The following is a 24,215-nucleotide window of genomic DNA, read 5'->3' on the forward strand; positions in this document are numbered from 1 at the left end:
AGGTTCTGGGGCAGGTGAGCACAGCTGGATGGGTGTGGGGCAGGTGAGCACAGCTGGATGGATGTGGGGCAGCTGAGCACAGCTGGATAGGGCTGGGGCAGGTTTTGGGGCAGGTGAGCACAGCTGGATGGGTGTGGGGCAGCTGAGCACAGCTGGAGAGGGCTGGGGCAGGTTTTGGGGCAGGTGAGCACAGCTGGATGGGCGTGGGGCAGGTGAGCACAGCTGGATGGATGTGGGGCAGCTTAGCACAGCTGGAGAGGGCTGGGGCAGGTTCTGGGGCAGCTGAGCACAGCTGGATGGATGTGGGGCAGGTGAGCACAGCTGGATGGGCGTGGGGCAGGTGAGCACAGCTGGATGGGTGTGGGGCAGGCAGCCCCCCTGGGTGGGTGAGGGGCAGGCAGCCCCCCTGGGTGGGGGCTGGCGGGGGCTGAGCTCGGGGCCGGGGCCGGGTCTCCCGTGGCGGGGGCCGGGGGAGCCGCTCCAGCCGCCGGGGCAGCGCGGGGGCCCCCCCGGGCGAGCGCAGGTCCCGCGGTGCCCGTGCTGCCTCGGCTACTTGTAACCCCAATAAACGGTGGCACCGGCACCAAAGCCCCCCCCTCCCTCCTTCCCCGTGTCCCCACGCGTGTCGGTACGGCGCCGGGCCGGCGAACCGGTCGCCCGCGGGTGCTCGGCTCCGGGGACCGGCAGTGCCCTCTGCAGGCGGCCGCGCCCGGGCCTCGGTGACCGCCCGGTCCTTCCTGCCACGCCGCCGGCCCGGCTGAGACGGGCCTGGCGGCTCCGCGGCCCCCGCCCGGCCCCCGCCCGGCCCCGGTCCCGCCGCGTCCCGGCGGGCAGGAGGTGAGTGCGGGCCGCGCCGTCGGGGCCGCCCCCGGGGGGAACGGGCGCTACCGGTAGCGTAGCGAGGGCTCCGGTACCGGCACCGACGGAGCGCGGCGGCCCGTGGGACGCCGGTTTGGGGGCGGCGGGACCGGGACCAGGACCGGGAGCGGGGGCGGCGGAGGGGATTTTCTGCCGGTGTCCCCCCCCCCCTCCCCCGTGGGAGCCCCGAGCCCGGCGGGTCGGGGCCGGGCCGGGCGGGGGGGGCGGACAGACGGACATTGGGAGGCGATGCAGGTGCACGGACAGACGGGAAGGTGCGGGGCGGGGGGGGGGGGGGAGGTGGACGGACAGACAGACAGACGGAAAGGAGAGAAGCGGAGTTGCGAGGCCGGGGAGGCAGCGGGCGGGATGGGCGGCAGGTGCCCGGTACCGGGACCCCGGGGGCGGGGGAAGGAAGCGGGGGGGGGAGCTGGAGCGGTGCCCCCCGGCGCCGCCCGCCCGCCCCGGCTGACATAACGTCTGCGCGGGGCCGTGTTTGCCTTGGCAGCCCCCGGGGCGGCGGCGGCGGCGGCGGCTCCGGCTCCTCACACTTTCCGCCAGCGCCGGGCAGCGGCCGGGCTCTGAGTCAGGAGCCGGGGGGGGGCCGGGGTGAGGCGAGGTGAACGCCGGGCCCGGCCCCGCCGCCGTCGTTGCCTCCCGGGAACCGGCGGCGGCCAAACCGGTTGTGCGGGATCCCCGCCCCGGCACCTGCGGAGGGGCCGCTCCGGGGGGGGCCGCCGCGCCCCGCCCCAGCGCCGCCGGGAACGGGGGGCCCCGCCGCAGCCCCGGCCCCCGGCCTTCCCCGGGCCCGCTTCTCCCTCCCCCCCGGGCCCGGTCTCCCGGTGCCCGGTTCTGCACCTCCCCCCCGGGGCCCGGTCTCCCGGTGCCCGGTTCTCGGTGCGGAGTTCTTCATCTTCCCCCCCCCCCCCGCCCCGGTGCCCGGTTCTCGGTGCCCGGTTCTTCATCCCCCACCCCGGTGCCCGGTTCTGCATCTCCCCCGGTGCCCGGTTCTCGGTGCCCGGTCTCCCAGTGCCCGGTTCTCGGTGCCCGGTTCTCCATCTCCCCCCGTGCCCGGTCCTCCACACCCCCCGCCAGTGCCCGGTTCTCCATCTCTTCCCCCCCCTCCCGGGTGCCCGGTTCTTCATCCCCCGCCCCGGTGCCCGGTTCCTCATCCCCCTCTCGGTGCCCGGTTCTCGGTGCCCGGTTCTCCATCTCCCCCCCGCTGCCCGGTTCTCGGTGCCCGGTTCCCCGCCCCCCCGGGCCCGCGGGGCGGAGCGGAGCGGGACGGCCCGGCCCCGGGGCTCGGCGGCCGCAGCAGCGGGCGGGGCGCGCTCGGCGCCTGGCACCGGGCGAGGCGCCGGCGGGGCCGTACCGGGCTCCCCCCGCCGCCATCCCCGAGGTCGGGCCCAGCGCGGCCCCGTTAATCCCCGCCGTCCCGCGCCTCTGACTCAGCTCCCCCCCCCCAACCCCACCGCGCCCCGGTCCCGGGGCGGGGGGGTCCCCGCCCTCCCGTGGTGTGGGGGGGGGGGCTGATGGGCGGCCCCCCCCACCAATAGGAGGCCGGACCGCCGGCGCGCTGCCCAATGAGCGGGGCGGGGGCGGGCGCTTCCTGGAGCCCCGGCGGCGGCGGCGGCGGCGGCGGCGGCGGCGGCGGTGGTGGGGGGTGGGGGGGGGGCGGGCGGGGCGCGGCGGCGGCGGCGGCAGGTGAAGGCGGAGGCGGGGCCGGGAACCCCGGGACCGGTCCGTAGCCTTCAGGGCGGGGTTCTCAGGTGAGAGACGTGTGGGAACGGACGGACGGACGGACGGACTCACCGACGGGGGAGGAAGGGGGGGAGGGGGGTGTCTGTACGAAGGTACCCGACCAACCGGTAAGCGGGACCGGTGCGGCGAGCGCTTTGCGGGATGCTACCGGGGACCGGCGGAGGGGTGGGCACGGCGGTCGGTGCCCGGTGCCCCTCCGTACCGGACCCGGTAGCCACATCGCCCTTGGGGTGGGGTGCCGGTCATGCGTGGGTTATTCCCGGTCCTTCCTCAGAGCTCTACGGGAAAACCGGTGTCACCGGCAGATCCCCGGGGCGGCTGCCAAACCGCGGTCCGCTTGCAATGGCGGGGTCCCCCGTGGGCTCAACCCCACGGGTGACGGGGTGCCGCCGGTGTCCCACCGCTCTTCCCGGTCCGGCGAGCAGCTCGGCCACGTCCCCGGGTGCGCGGGGTAGGAATGGCACTGGCGCGGCGGTGAGGCAGCTCGGGGAGTCCCCGATTGCACCGGTACCGGTAGAACAGAGGGTGGGTGTCCCCACGTCCCGGCACGCTGCGCCGTACTGGTGACCTGCCAGGGCCTGGCACGCTGGCAGCGGGTGCCTCGCTGCTCACCGCCACCGAGGGTCCGCAGAGGGGTGCCCACCGGGCCCGGTGGTTCGGTAGCACCCGTCAAGCGCCAGTGGACTCTGCCCCGCGTGCACCCAGCCCTACCGTACCTGTCCCCCCTGGCTGGCTGCCCCCAGCCGGCTGTTTGCCCGGGGCGGGGTGCGGTATTTACCCTCCCGCCGCGGCCCGCGCCGGAGGAGAGCCGCCGTCTTGGGCCGTGGCCGCCCTTGACCTGGGGCTGCTTTCGCTGGGCGAGGGGACGCGGTGCCGGCTTTGGCGTGGGGTGAGTTTCGGCGTGCCTCGGTTTCCCCCGCCGCAGCCGGGTTGGCTGGGCTGCGGGCTCACGGGGAGCGGGGTTGGGGTCCCCCGGCGCTGGCGGAGGCACGGGGCAGCCGCCGGTGACTCGAGGCCGCGGCGGCGATGCCGGTGCCGGGTGCGGAGGGAGGGGCTGCACTCAGGAACTTGAAGTGGGTGCGTGGAGAAGGGGAAGCTGTGGGGCAGGGGAGGGTGTGGGGCAGCGGGGCCGCGCTGGGGCTGGGGGTGCCCTCGGTGGGGACGGGGCCGCGGCGCGGTTGAAGCCCCCGGCGTGGGGAGGTGACCGGCGGGTGGGGGGGGTGTCCGTGGTGGGACCCTCCGAAGCCACCCGCCTGGGCGCAGGCTGGCTGCCCCCCCCGCTTGCTGGCAGCACCGCGGTGCTGAGCCCGAGGCCGTGGCAGCGCGGCTCTGCCAGCTGGTGCCGTGCACCCTCGGTGCACACGTGGCACGAGCGCGACGGGCCTGAGCGCGGCGGGGGTGGGCGGCGGGGGGTGCGGGGCCAGTGCGGCCCCCGCGCCCCGGCCCTCGAGGGGTGGCCGCTGCCCCGCGCGCGGAGCAGGAACTTCTCCTTCGGGGAGGGCGGCGGATGATGAAACCACGGAGAAATCTCTCCTGGCAGCGCGCGGGCTGCTGGCGGGAGCCCCCGGGAGCCCGCGCTCCCCCTGCGCCGCCACCGCCGCCTTTCCATGGTAACCCCACCGCGGGAGCCGGCGGGGTGCCGGCGGGGGAGGCCGCCCCGTCTGGGGGGTTGGCGCCCGCCTGGCTCCCCGCGGCAGCGCTGGCGTCCCCGACATGCCCCGGGAGCTGCGTGTCCACACCCCAGCGAGCCCCGGGGCGGCTGAAGGACCCGGCGAGGGGCCGGGCTGAGACCCGTCAAACTCGCTTCGTGCCAGGGAGGTGACGCTTGGGTGGCCGCGCAGGCAGCAGGGGAGGTGGCCGTGCCCGGTGCCGTGGCCGGTGACCTTCAGTGAGCCTGGTGCCCAGCCACGCTCTGTGTCCGGGTGGCCGGTTCGCGTGTGTGCCGGTGCGGTGGGAGCCGTGGGGCGTGGGCACCCCGTGCCTCCAGAGCCGGTGGCGTGACTTGGTGGGGCTGTGGGCGGGCGGGGGGACCGAGCCGTGGCGAGGGAAAATGAAAGCAGGTGATGCGGAAGGAGAAGTAGGTCAGGCGAGCGCTGGCCTCTCCCGGCAGCCTCGGCTACGCTGCGTGCTCCGCTCTGCCCCGGCTGTCCCCGCCGTGTCCCCAGGCCCCATGGGCAGCGGCTGGAGGGGACGGTGAGTATGGGGTCCTGCTGCTGGGTGCTGGGTCCCAGGCAGGGTGGGTGCCGGACGCTGCCTGCCCTGGGTGCCGGCGGGCTGGGGAGCGCGGCCGGGCTGGCTGGCATGCGGTGGGTACGGCGGCGCCCCGGCAATTTTGCTTCGGTTCCCCTCCCACGTGAATCCCCAGGGACATGGGGCTGGGGGCCGCGGTGAGGATGGGCAGGAGGATGCTCCGCTTCTGGCTCGCACCGGGGCTGAGGAGGGGAGGGGAAGGGGATTCCCGTCCTGCCGGGGCTGTGCCGAGCCAGCCGGCACGCTGGGGACATCCCAGTGGGGCTCAGGGCTGGCGACGGCTCGGGGACGGCCCCGCGTGCCGCAGCGGGGCTCCACGGCCGGCTGCCCCCAGCTCCGCTCCACCGGCCGTGGGGCCGGGGCTGTCGCCCTCCCCACGGCGCAGGGCTGGCCGGAGCCTCGCTCGCGGCGCTGCGTGGGTCGGGGAGGCCGCGGCGGGCACGGCCCCGCTGGCAGCGCTACGTGGGCTCGGGGGGGATTAGAGCCGCCTGCCCCCTCCTTCCCTCCCCCGGGATCAGCCGTGGGCAGCGGGAAGCTGGCAGCAGGCAGCTGCCGTGGGGGCGGAAGCCGGGCTATTTTGGGGGGTGTGGAGGGGGGGCCGTGGGCTGGCACTGTCCTTGTTGGGTGACCCCACTGGGACCAGCACCGCCCCGCTGCCGGGATGGAGCATCAGGGCCTGTCCTGCGCCAGCTCCGGCTGGCGGTGCTGAGTGCCTGGGGTGCTGTGAGGACAGGGACCCCATGGCGGGGAGGAGATGCCACCCCCCCCGGGGCCAGGCGTCGCAGGGGGACCCGGGGGTCTGGCTGCCCTCCAAGGGGCTCCTGTGACTGTGTGCCGCGGGGCGAGCGGCACCGGAGCCGGCTCACCCTGGGGCCGGCAAACGGGACCAGCCGTGGGCAAGCCCGCCTGTCCCAGGCTGAGGGCTGGCACAGCCTCGTCCTCTTGCCACCGGCATCCCTGTGCCCGGGACCAGGCTGCTGGGGTGCCCGCGGGCAACCGAGTCTTGCTCCATCCCTGCAGGGTCCTGGGCAGGGCTGGGCCGTGCCAGGCGGGGTGCGGCGGGATGCCCGGCTCCACCGTGCCCCTCTCGGTGCTGGCAGGGGTGGCCTGGGCACCGGCTGGGCTTGGAGCCCCTCCGAGCACTGCCCGCCCTGACCGCAGCCCTGTCCCCCCGGCCACTGGGGCACCCGTGGGTGGGTTTCACCCCGTGCCGGAGCGATTGAGCGTGGGGTTTGCTGGTGATCGTTTCCTTCCTGTTTCCCCCCTCCTCGAGCTCCATTTCGGCAACCCCTTCCTTCCTTCCTTCCTTCCTTCCCTCCCTCTGCCTGCTCCTGCCTGCGCGTGGCCCCGCGCCCCGGGTCACCCCGGCAGGGAGCAGCCGGGGACAGCCCGTGTCCGGCCTCGCGTGGCCTCTTCCCGGCGCTGGGGATGGCGGCGCTCGCAGCAGGGAGCCCAGGGGTGACCTGCAGAGGCCACAGGCCCTCAGCCACATTCTGGCCACCCATGGGCGAGCAGGTGGCCGTGGGACCCCTTGTCCTGGCAGGTCGGGGTTCCCCGTGTCAGGACGTGGTGTGGGAGATGGGGATGCCCATGGCTGGGGTGCCCGTCCTGCCATCGGGAGAGAGGCTGGTGCCGTGCAGGAGCTGGGATGCTGCCGGAGCCCGTCCCAGCTGCGTGTGGGATGGGGCCTTGTCCCATCACTGGTGACACTGGTCAGGGTGCCGTTGGCCAAGGCAAGGGCGGAGCGCGGAGGAGGATGGATGAAGGTCAGCCCATCCTCCCCAAAGGCCAGCACCTCCATGGCTTGGTCCCCACCGGGTGGGCACCCTTGGTGCCCCCCGGCCGGGATGAGCAGCAGTTTGCGGCCGGCGTGGGCAGTTGCGACACCCCCAGGGTGGGGGGGGACGGTGGTGACTCACCCCAGCGGGGCCTGGCCACCAGCGGGAACCCTGAGTCAGGGCTGCGTGCCCATGCCGTGCCCCTCCCTGCCCGCCTCGCCCACCTTATCTCCCGCCCTTAGCACCTGGCACACCTGGGCCAGGGGGGGCTGGCGCCGTTCCCCTCCTTTATGGGGAGCAAAGGGCAGGCGGAGGGTTGGCAGGCAGGTGCCGCGGCCCTCCCTCCCTGCTGGGGCCGCCGGCCGAGCGCCGTGCCCCCCGCCGTGCCCCATGCCGGGGCGGCCGGCCAGCCCGGAGCATCGCGGCGGCGTGGTGGGCAAGGCTGCCTGCAGCGCCGCAGCCTCCCGGCCGTGTGCTGCCTGCGCTCCGGGCGTCGCGTTGACCCGTGGCGGCACGGCCGGCTCCTGCGTGGCGCTTGGGTCCCGGTGATGGGGGAGGCGGGATGCCATGCCAGGGCGCGCTGGCCCGCACAGGCGAGATGCCGGCGCGGTTGCTGCCCCTCTGCCCGCCTGCCGGCCCCGCTGCCCGCCCGTGTGGTCGGGCTCTTGCGCAACCCGGCTCTTTCCGCGAACGTTGCTGGGGCCGGAGGCCCCCTCCCTGCCCGGCTGCGCGGCCGCGCTGGCACAGGGCTCTTCCCCTTTCTGCTCGGCCTCGTGCTGCCGGCGGCACCGGCACGGCTGCCCGGAGCCCGGTGGGACAGCCCCACCGCATCGCCCTAGCACAGCCCCGTCCGGGCTGGTGTGGGCGGCCGGGGCGGGTGCTGGGTGCCAGCGGTGGGGTGTGGGGAGCACTCTCCGGGCTGCTAATTAATTGCTGTTTAGCTGGGGATGCAGAGGGTGTAATTACCGGGGGGGGGGGGGGATTGCGCGAACCTGTGGGGGGCTGGGGGCACCGTGCCCTGCAGCTGCCCCTGCCCGGGGAGCGGAGGGGACCAGGTGACGCAGCCCGGCCGGGGCTGTCCCCGAGCCCCCTCCCTGGGTCAGCGCGTCCCCCGTGGGGCTTCGGGGGCAGAGCGGGACGTGCATCTGCAGGGTTGGGGGGCGGCTTCGGGGCCGGCCGGGCAGGCCACGGCACGCTGCACCGAGCCCAGCCCTGCGGTGGCAGGCCCGCTCCCGCCAAGCGCAGGCGCCCTCCCGGCTCGGCCGGGGCCGGTCGCGGCCAGCGGCGAGCACCCAGCGCCCTGCCCCGGGGCGGCGGGAGGGCGAGGGCCCGTCCGACACCTCGGCGCAGGAGGCCGGGGCAGGCGGCAGGGAGACGATGCCGGTGGCAGGGAGGGGATGCCCGCGGCACGGGACGCCTGTCCTGCCGGTGCTGGGAATTTCCTCCCGCGGGAAGGGGCCAGGGGATGCCCCCTGCCCGGTTCCGGGTTGGCGCCCCGCGGCACGGCACCGGCCGCGAAGGGTTAATGCCGTGTGTGTTCTGGGAAGCGGGGCTGGGAGGTGCGTGACCCGGGGTGTGGGCGTCGACTCCTTTTGAGGTGGGATCCTGCGCTCAAGTGCAGCGGGGAGCGGGGCCAAGTTCACACAGCACCCTGCCTTCCCCTCCCTGCCGCTCGCGGGCCGCCGACCCGGCCGCGGCACAGCGCCGAGCCACGCCGGGACGCGCACCAGGTGAGCCGCGTGCCCACCTCACCGCCACCAGCCGTCGTGGCGGAGAAGGTGCCGGGGCGGCGGGGACCTGGCGTTGTACCACCAGGCGCAGGGAGGGCCAGGCATGGCTGCTCTGGCACCGACCGGGAGGCTGCCGGGATGCTGGCGTCGCCTGAGCCCTGCACCGCCCTCGCTGCTGGTGGGATGGGATGGGACTGGAATGGAAGGGAAGGGACTGGCGGCGAGGTCCGGGTCACCGCGGCCTGGCAGAGTGGAGCCTGCACCCTGCGGCGGCGATGCCGGGCAGCCGGACGCGCCTCTGCCTGGCCAGGGTGGCGGGGAAGGTTTTGGCAACGGGAGGGGACCGTGATGCCAGCACGGGGCCGGTGGGCGAGGGGCTGGCACGGGGGCTTGGCTGGGCCGGCGGCTGCTCGTCCCTGCTGCAGGTGCCGGGGTTGGCACCGCGGACGCCATCGGTTCTGCAGCTGCTTGCTCCGCCGTGGCAGGGCTGCCTGTGCCCAGCCTCCAGCCCGGCTATCGAGCCAGGCTGGCACCGGGCCCCGGGAGCTGCGCCGGGCAGCGCCGGCTGGGTGCGGAGGCAGACCTGGGTCGCGGCGCTCGGAGCGCCTTCCCCGGTGCTGATGGCTGCCGTGCCTTGGCCACGGCGCACGGCCATGCCCGCGAGGTGCTTGAGGTGCCTGGGGACCGGGAGCTCTCCGGCTGGCACTGCGGGCGCGAGGAGCCGGACGGCAGCGGGGGGCCAGGGCGGTGCCGTGGGGCTCGCTCCCCGGCGCCGTGGGACGGGGGGGGGTCTGTTTATCCTCCTCTCTCTTCAAACCATTTCCTTTCGTCTCTGCTCGCTGTTTTCTTCTTCTTTCAAAGAGCGGGACCGCTTCCCCGCCCGCCTCCCCTCCAGCACCGGGACCCCCGGCACGCCTTTGGCACGTGCCTGCTTTAGGGCCACCAGCCCAGCCATTCCCCGGCCCACCGCCTTCCCCGCCGGGCGGGCAGAGGGGCTGCGCAGCCCCCCGCCCCGCAGCCATGCCACCCCGCTGCACCGCGCCGGGGGCCACCGCTGCTCCCCGCCAGCTTCGGGCAGGGTGATGGGTGGGGGGGATGCACGGCCCGGACACCCGCTCCCCTTCCCGGCTCCCGAAGGGCGAGGGGCCCCTGCGGGGCGAGGGGCCGGGGGCCGGGTCGGTGGCTGGCGCCGCGCTCCCCTTCCTGGGTGACTCATCCTCCCCAGTGCGGCTGTGAAGTCCCTCGACAGCGTTTGTGACTCTTGTGACCGAAAGCAGCGGCGCTCGGTAGCAGCTCGGGGTGGGGGCCGCGCTCCCTGGGACCCCCGTCCCCCTTCCCCATGGGGGAGCAGGCGGGGGGACCCCCCAGGCACCCCCTCCCGCCCCACATCTCCCACCATCCCCAAGCCGGGGCCGGTGCCCGGCACAGGCTGGCACCGTGCCCGCGTGCATGGTGCCATCCCGGCTTGGTGGCACGGGACGTAGCCATTCCCCGCGCAGGGTGGGTGCTGCAGGGCCGGACCCCCACCCTGCTGCGTGCGGCCGGACCGGGGCGGCCGGACCCCCGGAGCGGGGGGGGTGCTGGCAGGTGAACGGGGGCTGGCTGCGGTTGTGCCAGGCGGCGCGGGCTGGTGGCGGGATGTCAGGGTGACCCGGGCAGGCATTGTTCCTGCTGCCACCTGCCCCGGCACGGGAACCGGCTCAGCGTGGGGAGCGACCCCCCCCTTTCCCCAGCCCCGTGCGGCTGCCGCGGCTGAAACAGGCCCGGCCGCAGGCATTGACGTAACCGAGAAAGCCCTGGCGTGGCGGGGGCACGGGCATCGCCGCCGGCCCCCTCCCCAACCCGTGCCCCCCGCGCCGTCGTCTCCGGCGCCGGCCAGGGAAGGCCGGGGGGCCGGGGGCGGCTCCGGCACCCTCACACCTCATCCCCCCCCATTTCCTTATCGCCACTGCGATCTCCTCGATGGCAGCACCCGCTCAGCATGTGACTTCGCTCCAGCGGGGAGGATGCGCGGGGGGGCGGGGGGTGTCGGGGAAGAAGCCGTAACAGGCGGTTTGGTGCGATGGAAAATCCCCCTCCTGCCACCGCCTCGCCCCCGCCCTGCTCCAGCCCTGCACCCTCGTCCGCAGGCATCCGGCCCCACGGCCGCTCACGGGGGTCCTGGCTCCCTTGCCGGGCGGAGCCGTGCCTCCGCCGGTGAGCTCCACGGCACTGACAGCGCCGAGGCCGCTCCCGCCTGCACCATGGCACGGCGAGGCCGGTGGCCGCGCCTGTTCCTCGGAGCAGCCTGTCACCCGCCGGGGTACGGCTGGGGCCTCGGCTGCTGCACCGGGCCCGGGCACCCGCCGGTGCAGGAGCCCCGGCATGGGCACGTGCCAGCCCTGGCCCTGCAGGCAGGAAGAGCCCTGCAGGCGCCCCGTGCCCGGGCGTCTCACGGCGACCGGGGGCCAAGGGAGTCCGTCCTGCTGCCATCGGGGTTTGGCTGGGGGAGGCAGCGATGGAGGATCTGGGTGGCACCACCTGTGACAGCCCTGAGGGTCTGCAGGGCTCCGGGGTGCCCTCGGCAGGCACCACGTCCCTGTTGCCTGTCCCCGGCCGCCTGAGCCACGGCACGGGGCGCTCGCCTCCCCTAATCCTGCCCCCGCTGCTAATCCTGCCTAATCCAACCGGGGGCTGTCGCTGCCTGTTGGCTCCCGGGGCCCTGATGGCTTAATCGCCCCTAATCCGCTCGCCCCCGCCCTGGCGGGCAGCGGGGACCCCGGCCGGCGGCAGGACGGGCTCCTGGGAAGCACTGGGTGGGGGGCATGGGTTCTCGGCACTGGCGCCGGCATCACGGGCGGTCGGCACTGCCCGGCTCCCAGTTTCAGGGGCGGCTACCGCCTGCCCTGCCGGTCGGGCCTGCTCGGCAGCGGCTGGGGCGGCTCCGCAGCCGGTTGCTCCGGGGCCGTTCCCAGCCGCCTGCCGAGGCAGCCCCAGCTGGCGGCCGCCCAAGCGCAGGGAGCGGCCGGCGCGGGGATGGGCCCCTGCGCCAGGGGCCGCCGGCCGCGCCGCCCCTCCGCGGGCAAGAGGGGGCACGTCCCCCGCGCCCGCCGACGGCACAGCGTGGCTTGGCATGGGCCGGCACGGCGTGGCGGGGTTCAGTTCGGATGGGCCTGGAGCAGCTCAGCGTGGCCTGGTGCTGCTCGGCGATGTCCAGTGCGTCGTGCCACCATCCGCCGTGGCTTGGCTCGGCTCAGCGTGGCACGGCACGGCTCTGGCAGCACCATGAGCCTGGACATGGCGGTGCTGTGTGCCCGCCTCTGCCTTCTCCAGGGTGCAGGCAGCACTGCGGCCGCCGGACGGCCCTCCCACCCCAGTGTCACCCAGCGGCCCCGGTGCCACCCAGCAGCACCAGACAGCCGGCACAGCATTACCCATGGCTGGGCACGGGGTCGCAGGCCAGGTTGCAGCACCAGAGCTGCCGCTGCTGCCTGTACCCTGCCTGCGGGTCGGGAGGGCGGTGGGCTCCCACTTTCCACAGCCTCCATCGCCTGCCCACGCCGGCTCCGTGGGGATGGACAGGTCCCCGGTGCGGTACCACGGGCACCCTGGGTGCCAGCGCCGGCAGTGCCGGGTTTACGGCTGAGGCCAAGCCCTGCCAGCTGCAGCGTGGGAAAGGCCCGGCTCGCACAGGCAGGGCTTGGCTGGGCGAGGAGCGGCCCCGGGCTGGGGCAAAGGGGGAGGGAGGGGGCTGGGCCCCCACCGGGAGCGGGGGCAGAAACCGGCGGCGCGGGTGCTGATCCTAATCTGCGGTGGCAGGAAGCGTGGCCCCCGTTCCCAGCCCGGCTGGGCTCCACGGGGCGGCCCCCGGCCCTCAGGGCCCTCTTCCCGGCACTCGCCCGCCCACCCGCGCCCGCCGCCGGCGAGGCCCGCGTTCCCAGGACGGGGCTGCCGGGAGCCGGCGGCTGCACCCGGCCGTGCCGGGGGGCCGGGGGGGGGTGGGGTGGGTGGGCTGGCGCAGGAAACGCCGCGCCTCGGCACCGTTCAAAGGCACCGCGCTGAGATTTCCCCCTTTGCTGTGGTGGCGCGGGGGGCGGCGCGGGCGGCCAGATGCTGGCGGCGGAGGAAGCGCGGGGGGCTGCGGCGGGGGGCCTGCCGCCCGCCAACCTCGCCATGGGGAGGGGGGTGAGGGCAGCCCCCGGGCCCCCAGCGTGCCCCGGTTCGGTGTCCCACCGAAACCCCGGTCCCTGGTGCCACCGCCGCCGAGCACCATGCGAGGTTTCCTCGCACCCCGGCTTCGTGGTAGAGCTGATGCTTCAGCCGTGGCGTTTCCTCCGAGCGCCGTCTTTTGGCCGGTTCCGGTGCCGGTTGGCAAGCGTCCCGTCCTTCCCGCAGGTGAGGATGATGGCCAGCCCGGAGGACGACCTCATCGGCATCCCCTTCCCCGAGCACAGCAGCGAGCTGCTGAGCTGCCTGAATGAGCAGCGGCAGCTGGGGCTGCTCTGCGACGTCACCATCAAGACGCAGGGGCTGGAGTACCGCACCCACCGCGCCGTCCTGGCCGCCTCCAGCCGCTACTTCAAGAAGCTCTTTGCCGGGCCAGGGCCGGGGCAGGAGGTCTGCGAGCTGGACTTCGTGGGGCCGGAGGCACTGGGTGCGTTGTTGGAGTTCGCCTACACGGCCACGCTCACCATCAGCAGCGCCAACATGGGCGAGGTGCTGCGTGCCGCCCGGTTGCTGGAGATCCCCTGCGTGATCGCCGCCTGCGTGGAGATCCTGCAGGGCAACGGGATGGAGGCGCCCGGCCCCGATGACGGCGACTGCGAGCGCGCCCGCCGTTACCTGGAGGCTTTCGCCGCCTTCCCCGAGGGCGAGGCGCCCGCCCCGCCGCCCCCCCGCCCCGCCGCCCGCCGCAGCAAGAAGACCCGCAAGTTCCTGCAAGCCCGCGGCGCCCAGCTCAGCAACCACGCCGAGGAGCCGCCCGCCGAGGCCGAGGGCTGCGGCAGCCCCCCGCCGCCTCCCCGGCCACCCTCACCCCCCCTACCCGAGGGGCTGCCCCTGCCCTACGAGAGCTTAGAGCTGCCCGAGGAAGAGGAGCTGCCCCCGCACTCCTTCCCCTTCCCCTACCAGCCCTCCCTGTCCCCCGAGGAGGCCGCCTCCGACGAGGACGCCATTGACCCCGACCTGATGGCGTACCTGAGCTCGCTGCACCACGAGTCGCTGGCGCCCGGGCTGGATACGCCCGACAAGCTGGTGCGCAAACGCCGTTCGCAGATGCCCCAGGAGTGCCCCGTCTGCCACAAGGTCATCCACGGCGCCGGCAAACTGCCCCGCCACATGCGCACGCACACGGGCGAGAAGCCCTTCGCCTGCCAGGTCTGCGGGGTCCGCTTCACACGGTGAGTGCTGCCGGACAGACCCTCCCTGCCTGACGGCATCCCCCCCGGCACCCGCGCTGCCAGCCCTGCCGGTGCCTGGCCGCGTCCCCGCCGTGGTTCGGCGCAGGTCCGTGGGCTCTTCTGCACCCCATGGGTGCTGCCAGACCCACCCTCCCTGCCTGCCGCCCAGGGTACCCAGCAGCGTCCCCCCGCCACGCCTCCCCTGCCGGCACCCGGCTGCATCCCTGGCGCGGTGCAACACGGGGACCCGTTTCCCACCCCTGCCGGTGCCGCAGCCGTCCCCACGCGCGCCCCGGCTGGGCAGCCGCAACGTGGTCCCCTGCCCCGCCGCAGCACCCGGACCCCCGCGCCCTGCAGAGCATCCCTGCCGCGGGGCTGCCGGCACGGTTTCCCTGCCTGCCGCGGCCAGGTGGCTGCCAGTAGCCGGCGGCCCCGTGCCAACATCTGCCTTCTCCCCGCAGGAACGACAAGCTGAAGATCCACATGCGCAAGCACACGGGCGAGCGGCCGTACTCCTGCCAGCACTGCAGCGCCCGCTTTCTGCACAGCTACGACCTGAAGAACCACATGCACCTGCACACGGGCGCCCGGCCCTACGAGTGCTACCTCTGCCACAAGGCCTTCGCCAAGGACGACCACCTCCAGCGGCACCTCAAGGGCCAGAACTGCCTGGAGGTGCGGACCCGCCGCCGCCGCCGCGACGAGCCGCCTCCGCCGCCCGCCGGACCCCCCGGCCTTGACCTCTCCAACGGGCGGCTGGAGGGGCTGCGCCTCTCCATCGCCCGCTATTGGGGTCCGGGACGGCCCGAGGAGGAGGAAGAGGAGCCGGAGGGTGAGGAAGGGCCCCAGCCGGACGACGCCGTGCCGGTGGAGACGGCGTAGGGCCGCTGCGACGGCGGGCGTCGTGCCGTGCTGTGCCGTGCCAAGCCGTGCCGTGCCCGCCAGGGTTTCTGTTCCCGTTTTTCCCGTCACGGTTCGTTCCCAGTTATGCAAAGGGGGAAATTCCCCCCTGGCCGATTTGCACAATGGGGTGGGGGGGGGTCCCCACCGTGCCCGCGCCCCCCCCCGTCATACCCGGGCCCCCCCCGCCGTGCCCGGGTGGCGGAGCCCCGGTTGGGGGGGGTGGAACTGGGACCGGGGTGTCACCCCCCAACCTCCCTCCCCGTGGATGCCCCCCCCAGCGGGGCCGGGACCAGGTGGGGTCTCCCCCCCACCGGTAACCGGTTACTGGGGAGGGGGGGGCCGCCGCCCCACGCTGTACATAGCTTGTGTCCCCCCCCCCGTTCCCCATCCCGAGCAGCCCCTCCCCGGCGAGCCCCCCTCGCCCCTGCACTCCCGGCTGCTTTCTCTTGGTTGCACTATTTCGGGTGAGCCCACCCGGGTGCGGGGCAGCCCCGGCCCCCACCCGACCCCCACCCCACCCCAACCCCCCCCGGCCCTGTGGGACCCTCCCCGGGGTGACCGGGCCCCAGCGGTCACCCCTCTGCCCTTTGCACATCCCCCCCCCCCCCAGGGCACAGCCCCCCGGGGGGAGCAGGGGCCTAGGCACTATTTGCCTAAAAATAAGAGTTTTATCTATATTTAAAAAGATGATGTAATATATTCCCCCCCCCCAGGCCCCTTCGCTGCTGCCCGCCAGCGCTGCCCGGCCCCCGCGCGTCTGTCCCTTGCCATGGGGTGCCGGGAGGGGTGATGGGGACGAGGGGCTCGGCTCCCGTCGTGGCTTTAAAGTGCCTTATGGTGAACTTGAAATTTTCGGCTACTTGAACCTCTCTGGTGTCAGGAACCAAATGAATAATCGGTGGGCGGCTGCCCCCCCGCCCCGCCGGGTCGCCTCTGTCTGTCTGTCTGTCTGTTTGTGTTTGTTTTTTTAAACGAAGGCTGCCTGGTAATAAACGGAGAAGCAGGGACCCCCCCCGCGCCCGGCTGTCTGTCCGCCCCGCGCCCCCTCCCCGGAGCAGCTCTGCTCGGGCCTGGGAATGAGCTGGGCTGGGGATGGGGACGTCGAGGGGCTGGGGACGGGGACATCGAGAGGCTGGGGGCACCACGGGGATGGGGATAGGGACGTCGAGGGGCTGGGGGCACCGCGGGGCTGGGGCTGGGGACATTGAGGGGCTGGGAGCACCGCGGGGATGGGGACGGGGACATCGAGGGCCTGGGGGCACCGCGGGGATGGGGTTGGGGACATTGAGGGGCTGGGGGCACCGCGGGGCTGGGGACGGGGACATCGAGGGGCTGGGGGCACCACGGGGATGGGGACGGGGACGTCGAGGGGCTGGGAGCACCACGGGGATGGGGACGGGGATGTCGAGGGGCTGGGGGCACCACGGGGACGGGGACAGGGCTGGGGGCATTTCAGGGATGGAGATGGGGGCACCATGGGGATGGGGATGGGGACATTGAGGGGCTGGGGGTACCACGGGGATGGAGATGGGGGCATCACGGGGATGGGGATGGGGACGGGGACATCGAGGGCCTGGGGGCACTGCGGGGATGGGGTTGGGGGCACCGTGGGGCTGGGGGCACCGCAGGGATGGAGATGGGGGCACGGCAGGGCTGGAGCCGGGGGCACCACGAGGTCAGGACCACCATGGGGTGCCATATGCCAGCTCAGGGCACCGGGACGCTGCCGCCTCGAGGACTGGGTGCTTTATTCCCCAGCCCTTCCCCACCCGCCCCGGCCGCTCCCGGCTTCCACCGCGCTGCTCGGGCTCCAGCCACGTCCCCGGAGCCTGGCCCCGCGTCCTCGCCGCCGCGTGGCACCGTCCTGCTGTCACCGGGCCCTGCCCTTGCTGCTGGGCGGCCGCAGGGCCTTCACCTCCTCCAGTTCGCTGCCGCTGCTCTCGGGCTGCTCCTGGTAGCCAAAATCCAGGCTGGCGGAGGGAGAGCAGTGTCGGGGACTGGGATCCCCAGTGCCGGGGGGTGCCGGGGACATCGCCACCCCCATCGCCAGCCCTCACCTGGAGAGGGAGCTGGCCTCACCGTCCACCCCGCTGCTACCCCCGTCGCTCTCCCCGCTCGCCTCCTCCTTCAGCCGGGCTCGCAGTCGGGCTGCCAGCTCGGGGGGCAGCCGCCGGCCACCCCCGTGGCCCCCCGCCACCTCCCGGATGCGCTGCCGCAGCAACCGCCCTCGCTCTTGTCCCCGCAGCACCCGCACGGCACCCAGCCACAACCCCACCGTCTCCTCGTCGCTGGAGTCCCTGCAGGGATGGGGCAGGGGGGTGGGCTGCAGCCCCTCCATACCCGCTGCAGCCCCCCACCCCGGGCTCCCCGCACCCCCCCTGCTCACATCTCCTCGTCCCCGGTGTCCCGGTAGCTCAGGGGACCCATGCAGACGGAGCAGACGTTGCTTAGGGTTTGGTAGCACTCGTTGCAATACAGCCCTAGGGCAAACGGGGCCGTGAGAGGGGTGGGAGATTTTGGGGAGGGGGTTGATCCCAATTTTTTTTTGGGGGGGGGGTCCTACCTTTGCAGCAGGGTGTGATGCATGCAATGAAGTTCGGCTGCTCCGCCATCCCGCAGGCCAGGCAGCGTTTCTGCTGGATGCCCAAGAGCTGAGCCAGCCGGGCAAAGAGAGGCAGCCTGCAGGCAGGGAGATGATGCTCCATGGGGCAACGCCGTCCCCCGGGGGTCCGCGGCAAGGGCTTTGCCCTTGCCGCGGACCCCCGGGGGACGGCATTGCTTTTTGGCAATGCCCAGCAAGGTGCTTATGGGGTCAGGATGGCTCCATCCCCACGGATGCATCCCCCGGGGGCTGCTTACCTGGCGGTGAGGAAGAGGAGCAGGTTGCCTTGCCCGGCGTCGGCGGTGCGCTGCGTGACGGCTTGGCGCAGGGCACGTGCCAGCCCTGCCCGCCGCGCCAGGATGGTGCTGTGGAGGAAGGACGTGCGCTCCTGGCACGGCGGGGATGGGGTGAGGGCAGGCGGCTGCCGAGGGGGGTGTAGGGAGGTGGTGGTGGTTGGCGGGGGCTTCTCACCTGCTCGCGGCACGGGTAGTAGGCGGCGCACACCGCCCGGCGCAGGCGTGCCACGTGGCTGCCGAAGACGGCGATGAAGAGGCAGATGCCGTACAGGAGTCCTTGGTGGGAAGAAGACAAGTCACGCAGGGACCCCCCGGCACCCTGCCACCCACCGAGCACGCCGAGGGTGCAGCTCACCCATGTTGAGGTAGGTGCCGTAGTCGGGCTCCACGGGCTGGAGGAGGCAGCGCTGGGAGAGCACCGAGACGTTGCCCTGCTGCAGCGCTTCGAAGGCAGAGACCACGTCGCGGAAGATCTTACTGGTGTAACCCGTCCCGTTGACGGTGACGCCCAGCACCTCCGGCGCTGCGGGGCGAGCGGCTCAGTCCCGGGGAACGGAGCACCCGCTGTCCCAAAGCCCCGGTCCCCAAGGGTGCTGCTCCGGCACGGTGGGTGCTGCTCACCCCTGGCGACGATCTCCCCCCGCAGCTGGTTGCGGACCAGGTCGAGCAGCCAGAAGAGGCTGTAGTCGGCCAGGATGATGCTGACCCCCAGCAGCACGTGGCGCAGGACCCCCACCAACTGCAGCCCATACCGGCGCCGCTCCTGCCGTGACAACCACAGCACGGCTGGGCAGGCACGGGAGCGCGGTGAGGCCGTGCCGTGCCGGGACCCCGCGGCGGGGATGCTCCCGGGCGCGGGGCTGACCTGGGGGGATGTAGCGGCCGCTCTCCCAGGCCGTCAGGGGCAGGACGGTGGGTCTGCCCTGCTCCGCCCGCCGCAGGTCCATCTCCACGAAGCGCCGTGTGATGTAAACGTTGTCGAAGGTCTCGTCCCGCAGGTACCGGTGATGGTACCGTAGTGCCCTGGGGACACAGCGGGGATGCTGGGCAGCGGCACGGTGGGTCCCCGTCCCCACGGGGGGCCGGAGCGGGACCCCAGCCCACTCACTGGAAGTACATGTAGAGGATGGCGCAGAAGGAGATGTGCATGAAGAGGCCCAGCACCCGGTGGGTGGGCTCCAGGCGCAGGCGCACGCCCTCCATGATGTCCAGGGCCACCTCCCCCAGGCTCTTGCTGGCGTTGAGGCTGATGTCGAAGCGGTGCACGGCCGAGATGTTGAACTCGAACTCCCGGCGGACGCGGTCCAGAGTGTCCTTGAGGGCTGCGGGGGGGATGAGGGGCCGTGCGGTGCTGGGCGAGAGCCGGGACGCGGCGCAGGGGGGGCAGAGAGGGACCCCCAACCCTCCTGCAGCACCGGGATACTCACGGTCTGCGACGTTCCTCCTGAGGAAGGACTGGATGTACTCGGGGACGATGCAGAAGAGGAAGGCAACTGCGGAGAGGGGGGCTCTCTGCCAGGGTGGGGCCCCCGCGGTGGGCAGGGGTCCACCCCGCCACCCCCCCGCCCCGCCGCGGAGGAGCAGGGACCCACGTACAGTTGGCCAGACCACATAAGGGCTTGAAGAGCGTGATGATGTAGCAGAGGAAGAAGAGGAAGGGGATGACGCGCTCGCAGTTGTCCTTGGCCTCGTCGAAGAGGCGGATGCAGCGGTGGTACGGCGTGCCCATCTCCCGGTTGCACACCCTGCTCACGTTCGCCAGCCACAGCCAGACGTTGCGCAGGGCTCGGGCTGCGGGCAGGGAGCGGGCGTTGGGGGACGGGCAGCGGGCGACGGGATAGGGACAGACCAAAAGCAGGATGGGGGGGTGCTGGAGCCGGGGAGACCCTCAGGGACCCCCTGCCCGCTCACCGACGTGGCTGACGGAGTCCATGATGGAGCGGAAGAGCTTGCGGACGCGGTCGCCCACCACCTTGGCTTTCTGGGCGATGTCCTTGATTTTGGCCAGCACGTCTGCGGAAAGGGGGGACCCCTGACCATACCCCGAGGGGCGAGGGCAGCCCAGGGCTGGCCAGCGCTGCTGGGGCTCCCCCGGGAAGGGACCCTCCCATCCCACCGCATCCCCCCGACCCTCCTCTCACTCAGCAGCGGCTCCTGGGCGCGTTGCAGCCGCTCGGCCGTCTGGTTGAGGGCGAGCTCGGCCCCGCACGACAGCGACTCGGCGGCGCGGGAGAAGTTGTGTAGGATGTTGGCGCAGGGGCCCTGCACCGCCATGCCCAGCGCTAGCATCAGCATCAGCATCTTCCCCTCCCCTGCGGGGACAGGGGGGGTCCTGGGGCTCAGCTGGGACCCAGCACCGCCCCGGCTCCTGGCGGCGGGACCGACGGCTGCTTACTGGTGAAGATATGGGGCAGCGATAGCAGCACGGTGACCCGCATCTTGACGGAGAAGGCCATGCCCAGCCCCAGCCCCGCGGCCAGGCTGATGGTGGTGACCAGGCAGTACCAGATGTTGTGGCCCTGCGCCAGCAGCACCAGAGCCCCGTACACGCTGGCCAGGGCCATGCCCAGAGCGAAGCCACCAGTGCTGCGGGCCAATTCCCACGCCTTGCTCGCCTCCTCCGACCGGTGTGTCTGTCGGGGCCGCCTGCCCCCGGATTGCGGTGCCGGGCGCTTCCCCCGGCCCCTCAGCCCCTGCAGGGCTCTGCCCAGCCGCGAGACCAGTCCCATGCTGGGCTGGGCTCTCCCAGGCTCCTGGTGCTCTCTCAGGCTCCGGGCGCAGGGATACGGCGGGCGGAATGGGCGGCTCACAATGCGCCCGTTCCAGGGGAGCATCCCACCGTTGTCGGTTCCAGGGGAGCATCCCGCTGTCGCCAGGACGAGGCACAGAGCCATGGGGCCAGTGGTGGCCCCCGGGCGAGAGCGCTCGGCTGGGACAGAGGCACGCAGAAGGCAGAAACCACCCAACACGAGTGAGGTCCCCTCCCACCCCGCTCCCGGCCGGGGCTGCCCGTGGGCAGCGGGAGAGGGCAGGGCTGACGCCTTCCTCCCCACCCAGCCCTGAAGCGAGCGGTGGTCTCGCTGCTGCCTGCCCCGTGCAGCCGGTTCCTCTGGAGCCGGCCGGACCAGTACCGCGGCAGCAAGTTCTTCCTGGGTGCTGGCGTCGGGACCCTCCTTGGTTTCGGTGAGTGTGCCCCGGCGCTGGGCATGGCGGGGGGCCGGTGGCACCGGGGGCTCAGGGCACATTCGCGGGTGTTTCAGGGCTCTGCCAGCTCCTCATCGTCCCCATGAACATCACGGAGATGCGCAAGGTGCAGCTCTGCTGCGGGCTGGCGGGTGAGGACGGGGCCAGGAGGGGACTGGGGTGACGGGAGCCATCGGGAGCCCTATGGGGGGTCTCTGCGGGACTGTGGGGACAGCTCTCCCCTCCCCACAGGGGTGACTGCCTTGGGCTGGGCCACGTCTCCCCACTTTCGCTGTGCCAGCCTGCTCATGGCCCCCAAATTCCTGGGCAAGGAGGGTCGGGTCTACGTCCTCTCCTTCGTCCTCGCCGCCATCTACAATGGTAGGGTCCCCCCGTGTCCCCATCCCCCTGTGTCCCTGTCCCCCCCAACGGGGTCCCGAGCGCTGGCGGGGTCTGAGCCACCCCTGCCGGCACCAGGGCCCGTGGCCAACACCTGGCACAACCTGGAGGAGGTGACGCGCTCGCTGGGCTGCGTGGCGGAGCTGCAGGTCAACCACAGCCGCCACCTATGGCGGGTGTCGATGGCCCCCCTGCGCAGGGTGATGGAGGACATGGCGGTGAGGCAGGAGGCCAGGGCGGGTGGGTGGCAGGGGGCCGGGGAGGAGCGGGGCTGAACCTCTGTGTGTGTGTGTGTCCCCCTCGGCAGCGGAGCGGGCAGACGCTGAACACCGAGATGGGGAACATCTCACGCGCCTTCGTGGAGCTGAACGAGGAGGTGGCCAGCGAGGCGGGGTACGACCTGCGGCAGCACCGGCGCCCGGCCTCCCGGCCGGCCCCCAGCACCCAGCAGCTGTACGAGACGAAGACCAAACAACGCTGCACCTGTGAGCAGGGCGGGCAGGAGGCCGGCAGCGCGTGGTGCTGCTGGCCAGGGGATGGGGCTGCCGCAGCCCCCCGTGCCGGCCGTGCGGGGCACCCCGGATGGTGCCCGGACCAGCGGGACTGGGGGTGCGTGGGCAGCTGAGGGCTCCTGCCCCCCCAGATGTGATCGAGCTGGGCATGCAGCGCTGCCGGGACTGGTTCAACGACAAGCACAAAGCTTGCATGGCGCAAGTGGTCGTGCCCATCATCAGCCACCTCCTCTGCGTGCCCATGAAGTTCAAGTTCCTCTGCCACATTGTCAAGAGTGGGTGACGTGTGGGACCCCTGCCCTCTCCTCCCTCTGTCCCCCGCAGCCCCCGGGATGGCAGCCGCAGCCTGTGCCGAGGCAATGCCCGGGGGTCCCGGCTCTGCCAGCACCGGCCCCGCTCCCTCCCCGCAGTCATGGACAGCTGGTGCCGGGACAGGATCCCCGTGGAGGGCAATTTTGGGCAGATGTACGACATGGTGAACAACTCCGTCAGCAACCTCAGCCAGGACTTCAGCACCAGCGTCGTCTTCCAAGTGGGTGCCCGTCCCCTCCGCCCAGGGCCGGGGCCGGATCCTGCCCGACCCCACGGCCCCTCCGCCGCAGGAGGAGCACCGCGAGATGCTGATGGGCGCCAACGTGTCGGCGGAGCAGCTGATGGAGGAGGTGACCTCGCGCCTGCGGCAGCACGGCGCCCGCCTGGACCAGGCCGTCTCCTTCTTCCGCCTGCTGCTCTCCTGCACCTTCCTCCTCGTCTTCTTCTCGTGAGCCCCAGGATGGGGGGGGGAGCACCCCTGCGCCAGCCACAGGGCACGGAGGGGTGGGGGCCTCCTTTGGCAGCAGGTTGGGGGGAGCACGAAGGCGAGGGGGGGTCTTGGGGGGCAGCAGCCGGTCCCTTGTCCCCCCCCGGACCCCCCACTCTTGCCAGGGCTTTCTCCTACACCAAGCGGTACTGCCGGGACATCGGCTTCGACAACCTCTACGTCACCACCTACTTCCGCCAAATCGATGCCCGCCGCCGAAAGCAGGTGAGGAGGGAGAAGGGGAGCAGGGCGGCCCCCCACCCCCGGCGGGGGGTCCCGGGGGGCTGCGCTGAGCCGCCCCGCTCCCTCTCCTCCAGCACAAGCGGACGCTGCTGCCCCTGCTCCGGGCAGAGGTCTCGACCGTCATCTTCCCGTGCCGCCTGACCGTGCAGCCGCCCGAGCTGCCGAGCATGGTGAGGGGCTGGCGGGGGGCCGGGGGGCCGGGGCTGGGGGCCAGGCTGTGGCGGACCCTGCTCCCCGCAGGTTCTGGAGCTGCTGGAGTGCATCGCGCCCCTGCTCCTCCTCCTCCTCGCCTGCGGCCTGGACCACACGCTCTTCACCATGCTCAGCATCATCCAGCAGCACTCCTTCATCCAGTACTCCTTCCACAGTGAGCCCCCCGCCCCGCGGCACCGGCGGGCAGCCCCCAGCCCCATGGCCCCACCGTGCCCCGCAGCAATGCGAGGGTCCCCCCAGCCCCGCAGCCCCCCCTCAACCTTGCTCCCGTCCCGCAGGCAGCCACCACTTGGCCGTGAAGGTGACGGGCACGTCCCTGATGGCTCGGCTGCTGCGGAGCACCATCGGGGCCCTCAACACCTCCTCTGACACCCAGCTGGAGACGTCCAACTTCGGTGAGCCCCCTCAAGGGACGGGACCCCCCGCTCCGGCTCCGTGGCCTGGCCGCCCCTGACTGCAAGAGGGGCCACGGGGGGCTTTCCCCAGGGGACTCAGCGTTGCCACTTGGTCCCCAGCCTGCCTGCCGCAGCCCCGGGGCATGACGAGGCAGCAGTACGTGGGCAGCTGCCTGCCCTTGGCCGTGCTGGCGCTGCTCTGCCTGGCCCAGGTCTACACGTACCGCCTGCGCCGCGCCATCGCTGCCTTCTACTTCCCCAAGGTCAGCGGCAGCCCTGGCACTGGCCGAGGGCCCGGCACAGCCCGGCGCAGCCCGGGGGGCAGTTTTTGGGGTGGGTCGGTGCCCCTGGCCACCCCTCACGGTCTTCGCCGGCACAGCGGGAGAAGAGCCGTGTGCTCTACCTCTACAACAAGCTGCTGCGGCATCGGCAGAGCTTTGTCCACCGGCAGCGGAAGCGCATCGCCCAGCGGGCACGGCAGCACCCAGGACTGGTGAGCGGGAACGGGGACACGGGGCTGGGACCGCACCGGGGTGCCGGGGCGGGGGGCTTCACCGTCCCCCGATCCCCGGTCTCTTCCACCATGGGGCGACGGCTCAGCCCGAGCCCCACATGGCACCGTCCCCGCCGCAGGGGATGTCACTGCTGGAGCGGTGCTGCCAGCGCTGGCCGTGCCTGCGCCGCTGGATACGCCGGAGCTGCACGGTGTGCGGGGTGCCCGAGACCCCCCGGGACCGGGTCTGCCCGGTGCCCGCCTGCGGTGCCCAGTACTGCGGGCCGTGCTGGAGGGAGGCGGGCGGCGTGTGCCTCGCCTGCACCCCCGGGGACCACGGCCTCTCCCAGACCAGCAGCGAGGAGGACGCGGGGTACGCGGCCTGAGGGCGCCCGGCAATAAAGGCTGCGACCCCCCTGCAT

General features: G+C 73.2%; 3 protein-coding genes across 8 annotated transcripts; 2 read left to right on the forward strand and 1 right to left on the reverse strand.

Annotated features, from left to right (window-relative positions):
• Window positions 1-736: 736 nt before the first annotated feature.
• Window positions 737-15,665, forward strand: ZBTB7B (zinc finger and BTB domain containing 7B). 6 transcript variants are annotated; one of them, XM_087772523.1, is made up of 3 exons: window positions 737-837; window positions 12,752-13,755; window positions 14,217-15,665. In XM_087772523.1, exons 2-3 carry the CDS (start codon window positions 12,758-12,760, stop codon window positions 14,635-14,637), a joined length of 1,419 nt encoding a protein of 472 aa, XP_087628649.1. In that variant the 5' UTR covers window positions 737-837; window positions 12,752-12,757; the 3' UTR covers window positions 14,638-15,665. The 6 variants fall into 6 exon arrangements, with proteins under 6 accessions (XP_087628649.1, XP_087628648.1, XP_087628650.1 ...); XM_087772522.1 differs by lacking the exon at window positions 737-837 and adding an exon at window positions 2,517-2,627; XM_087772524.1 differs by lacking the exon at window positions 737-837 and adding an exon at window positions 2,654-2,726.
• Window positions 15,666-16,528: 863 nt separating this feature from the next.
• On the reverse strand, window positions 16,529-20,450 carry DCST2 (DC-STAMP domain containing 2). Its single transcript, XM_087771922.1, has 15 exons — window positions 19,952-20,450; window positions 19,698-19,868; window positions 19,468-19,569; window positions 19,153-19,347; window positions 18,984-19,049; window positions 18,665-18,878; window positions 18,422-18,579; window positions 18,178-18,342; window positions 17,912-18,079; window positions 17,732-17,832; window positions 17,518-17,648; window positions 17,222-17,337; window positions 17,045-17,138; window positions 16,716-16,955; window positions 16,529-16,628 (listed from the first exon to the last, which is right to left on the reverse strand). The coding sequence occupies exons 1-15, from the start codon at window positions 20,448-20,450 to the stop codon at window positions 16,529-16,531; spliced, it is 2,520 nt and encodes an 839-aa protein (XP_087628048.1).
• DCST1 (DC-STAMP domain containing 1) lies at window positions 20,449-24,179 on the forward strand. The gene is made up of 16 exons (XM_087771923.1): window positions 20,449-20,527; window positions 20,614-20,739; window positions 20,817-20,891; window positions 20,992-21,120; window positions 21,217-21,356; window positions 21,446-21,623; window positions 21,782-21,925; window positions 22,061-22,182; window positions 22,253-22,410; window positions 22,575-22,674; window positions 22,767-22,862; window positions 22,933-23,059; window positions 23,184-23,300; window positions 23,421-23,563; window positions 23,680-23,793; window positions 23,934-24,179. Exons 1-16 carry the CDS (start codon window positions 20,449-20,451, stop codon window positions 24,177-24,179), a joined length of 2,094 nt encoding a protein of 697 aa, XP_087628049.1.
• The last annotated feature ends 36 nt before the right edge of the window (window positions 24,180-24,215 follow it).

This window comes from Nipponia nippon, unplaced genomic scaffold (genome assembly GCF_047370975.1).
Source record: "Nipponia nippon isolate SJK-2023a ecotype South Korea unplaced genomic scaffold, ASM4737097v1 scaffold_36, whole genome shotgun sequence".
NCBI classification, from domain to species: Eukaryota; Metazoa; Chordata; class Aves; order Pelecaniformes; family Threskiornithidae; genus Nipponia; species Nipponia nippon.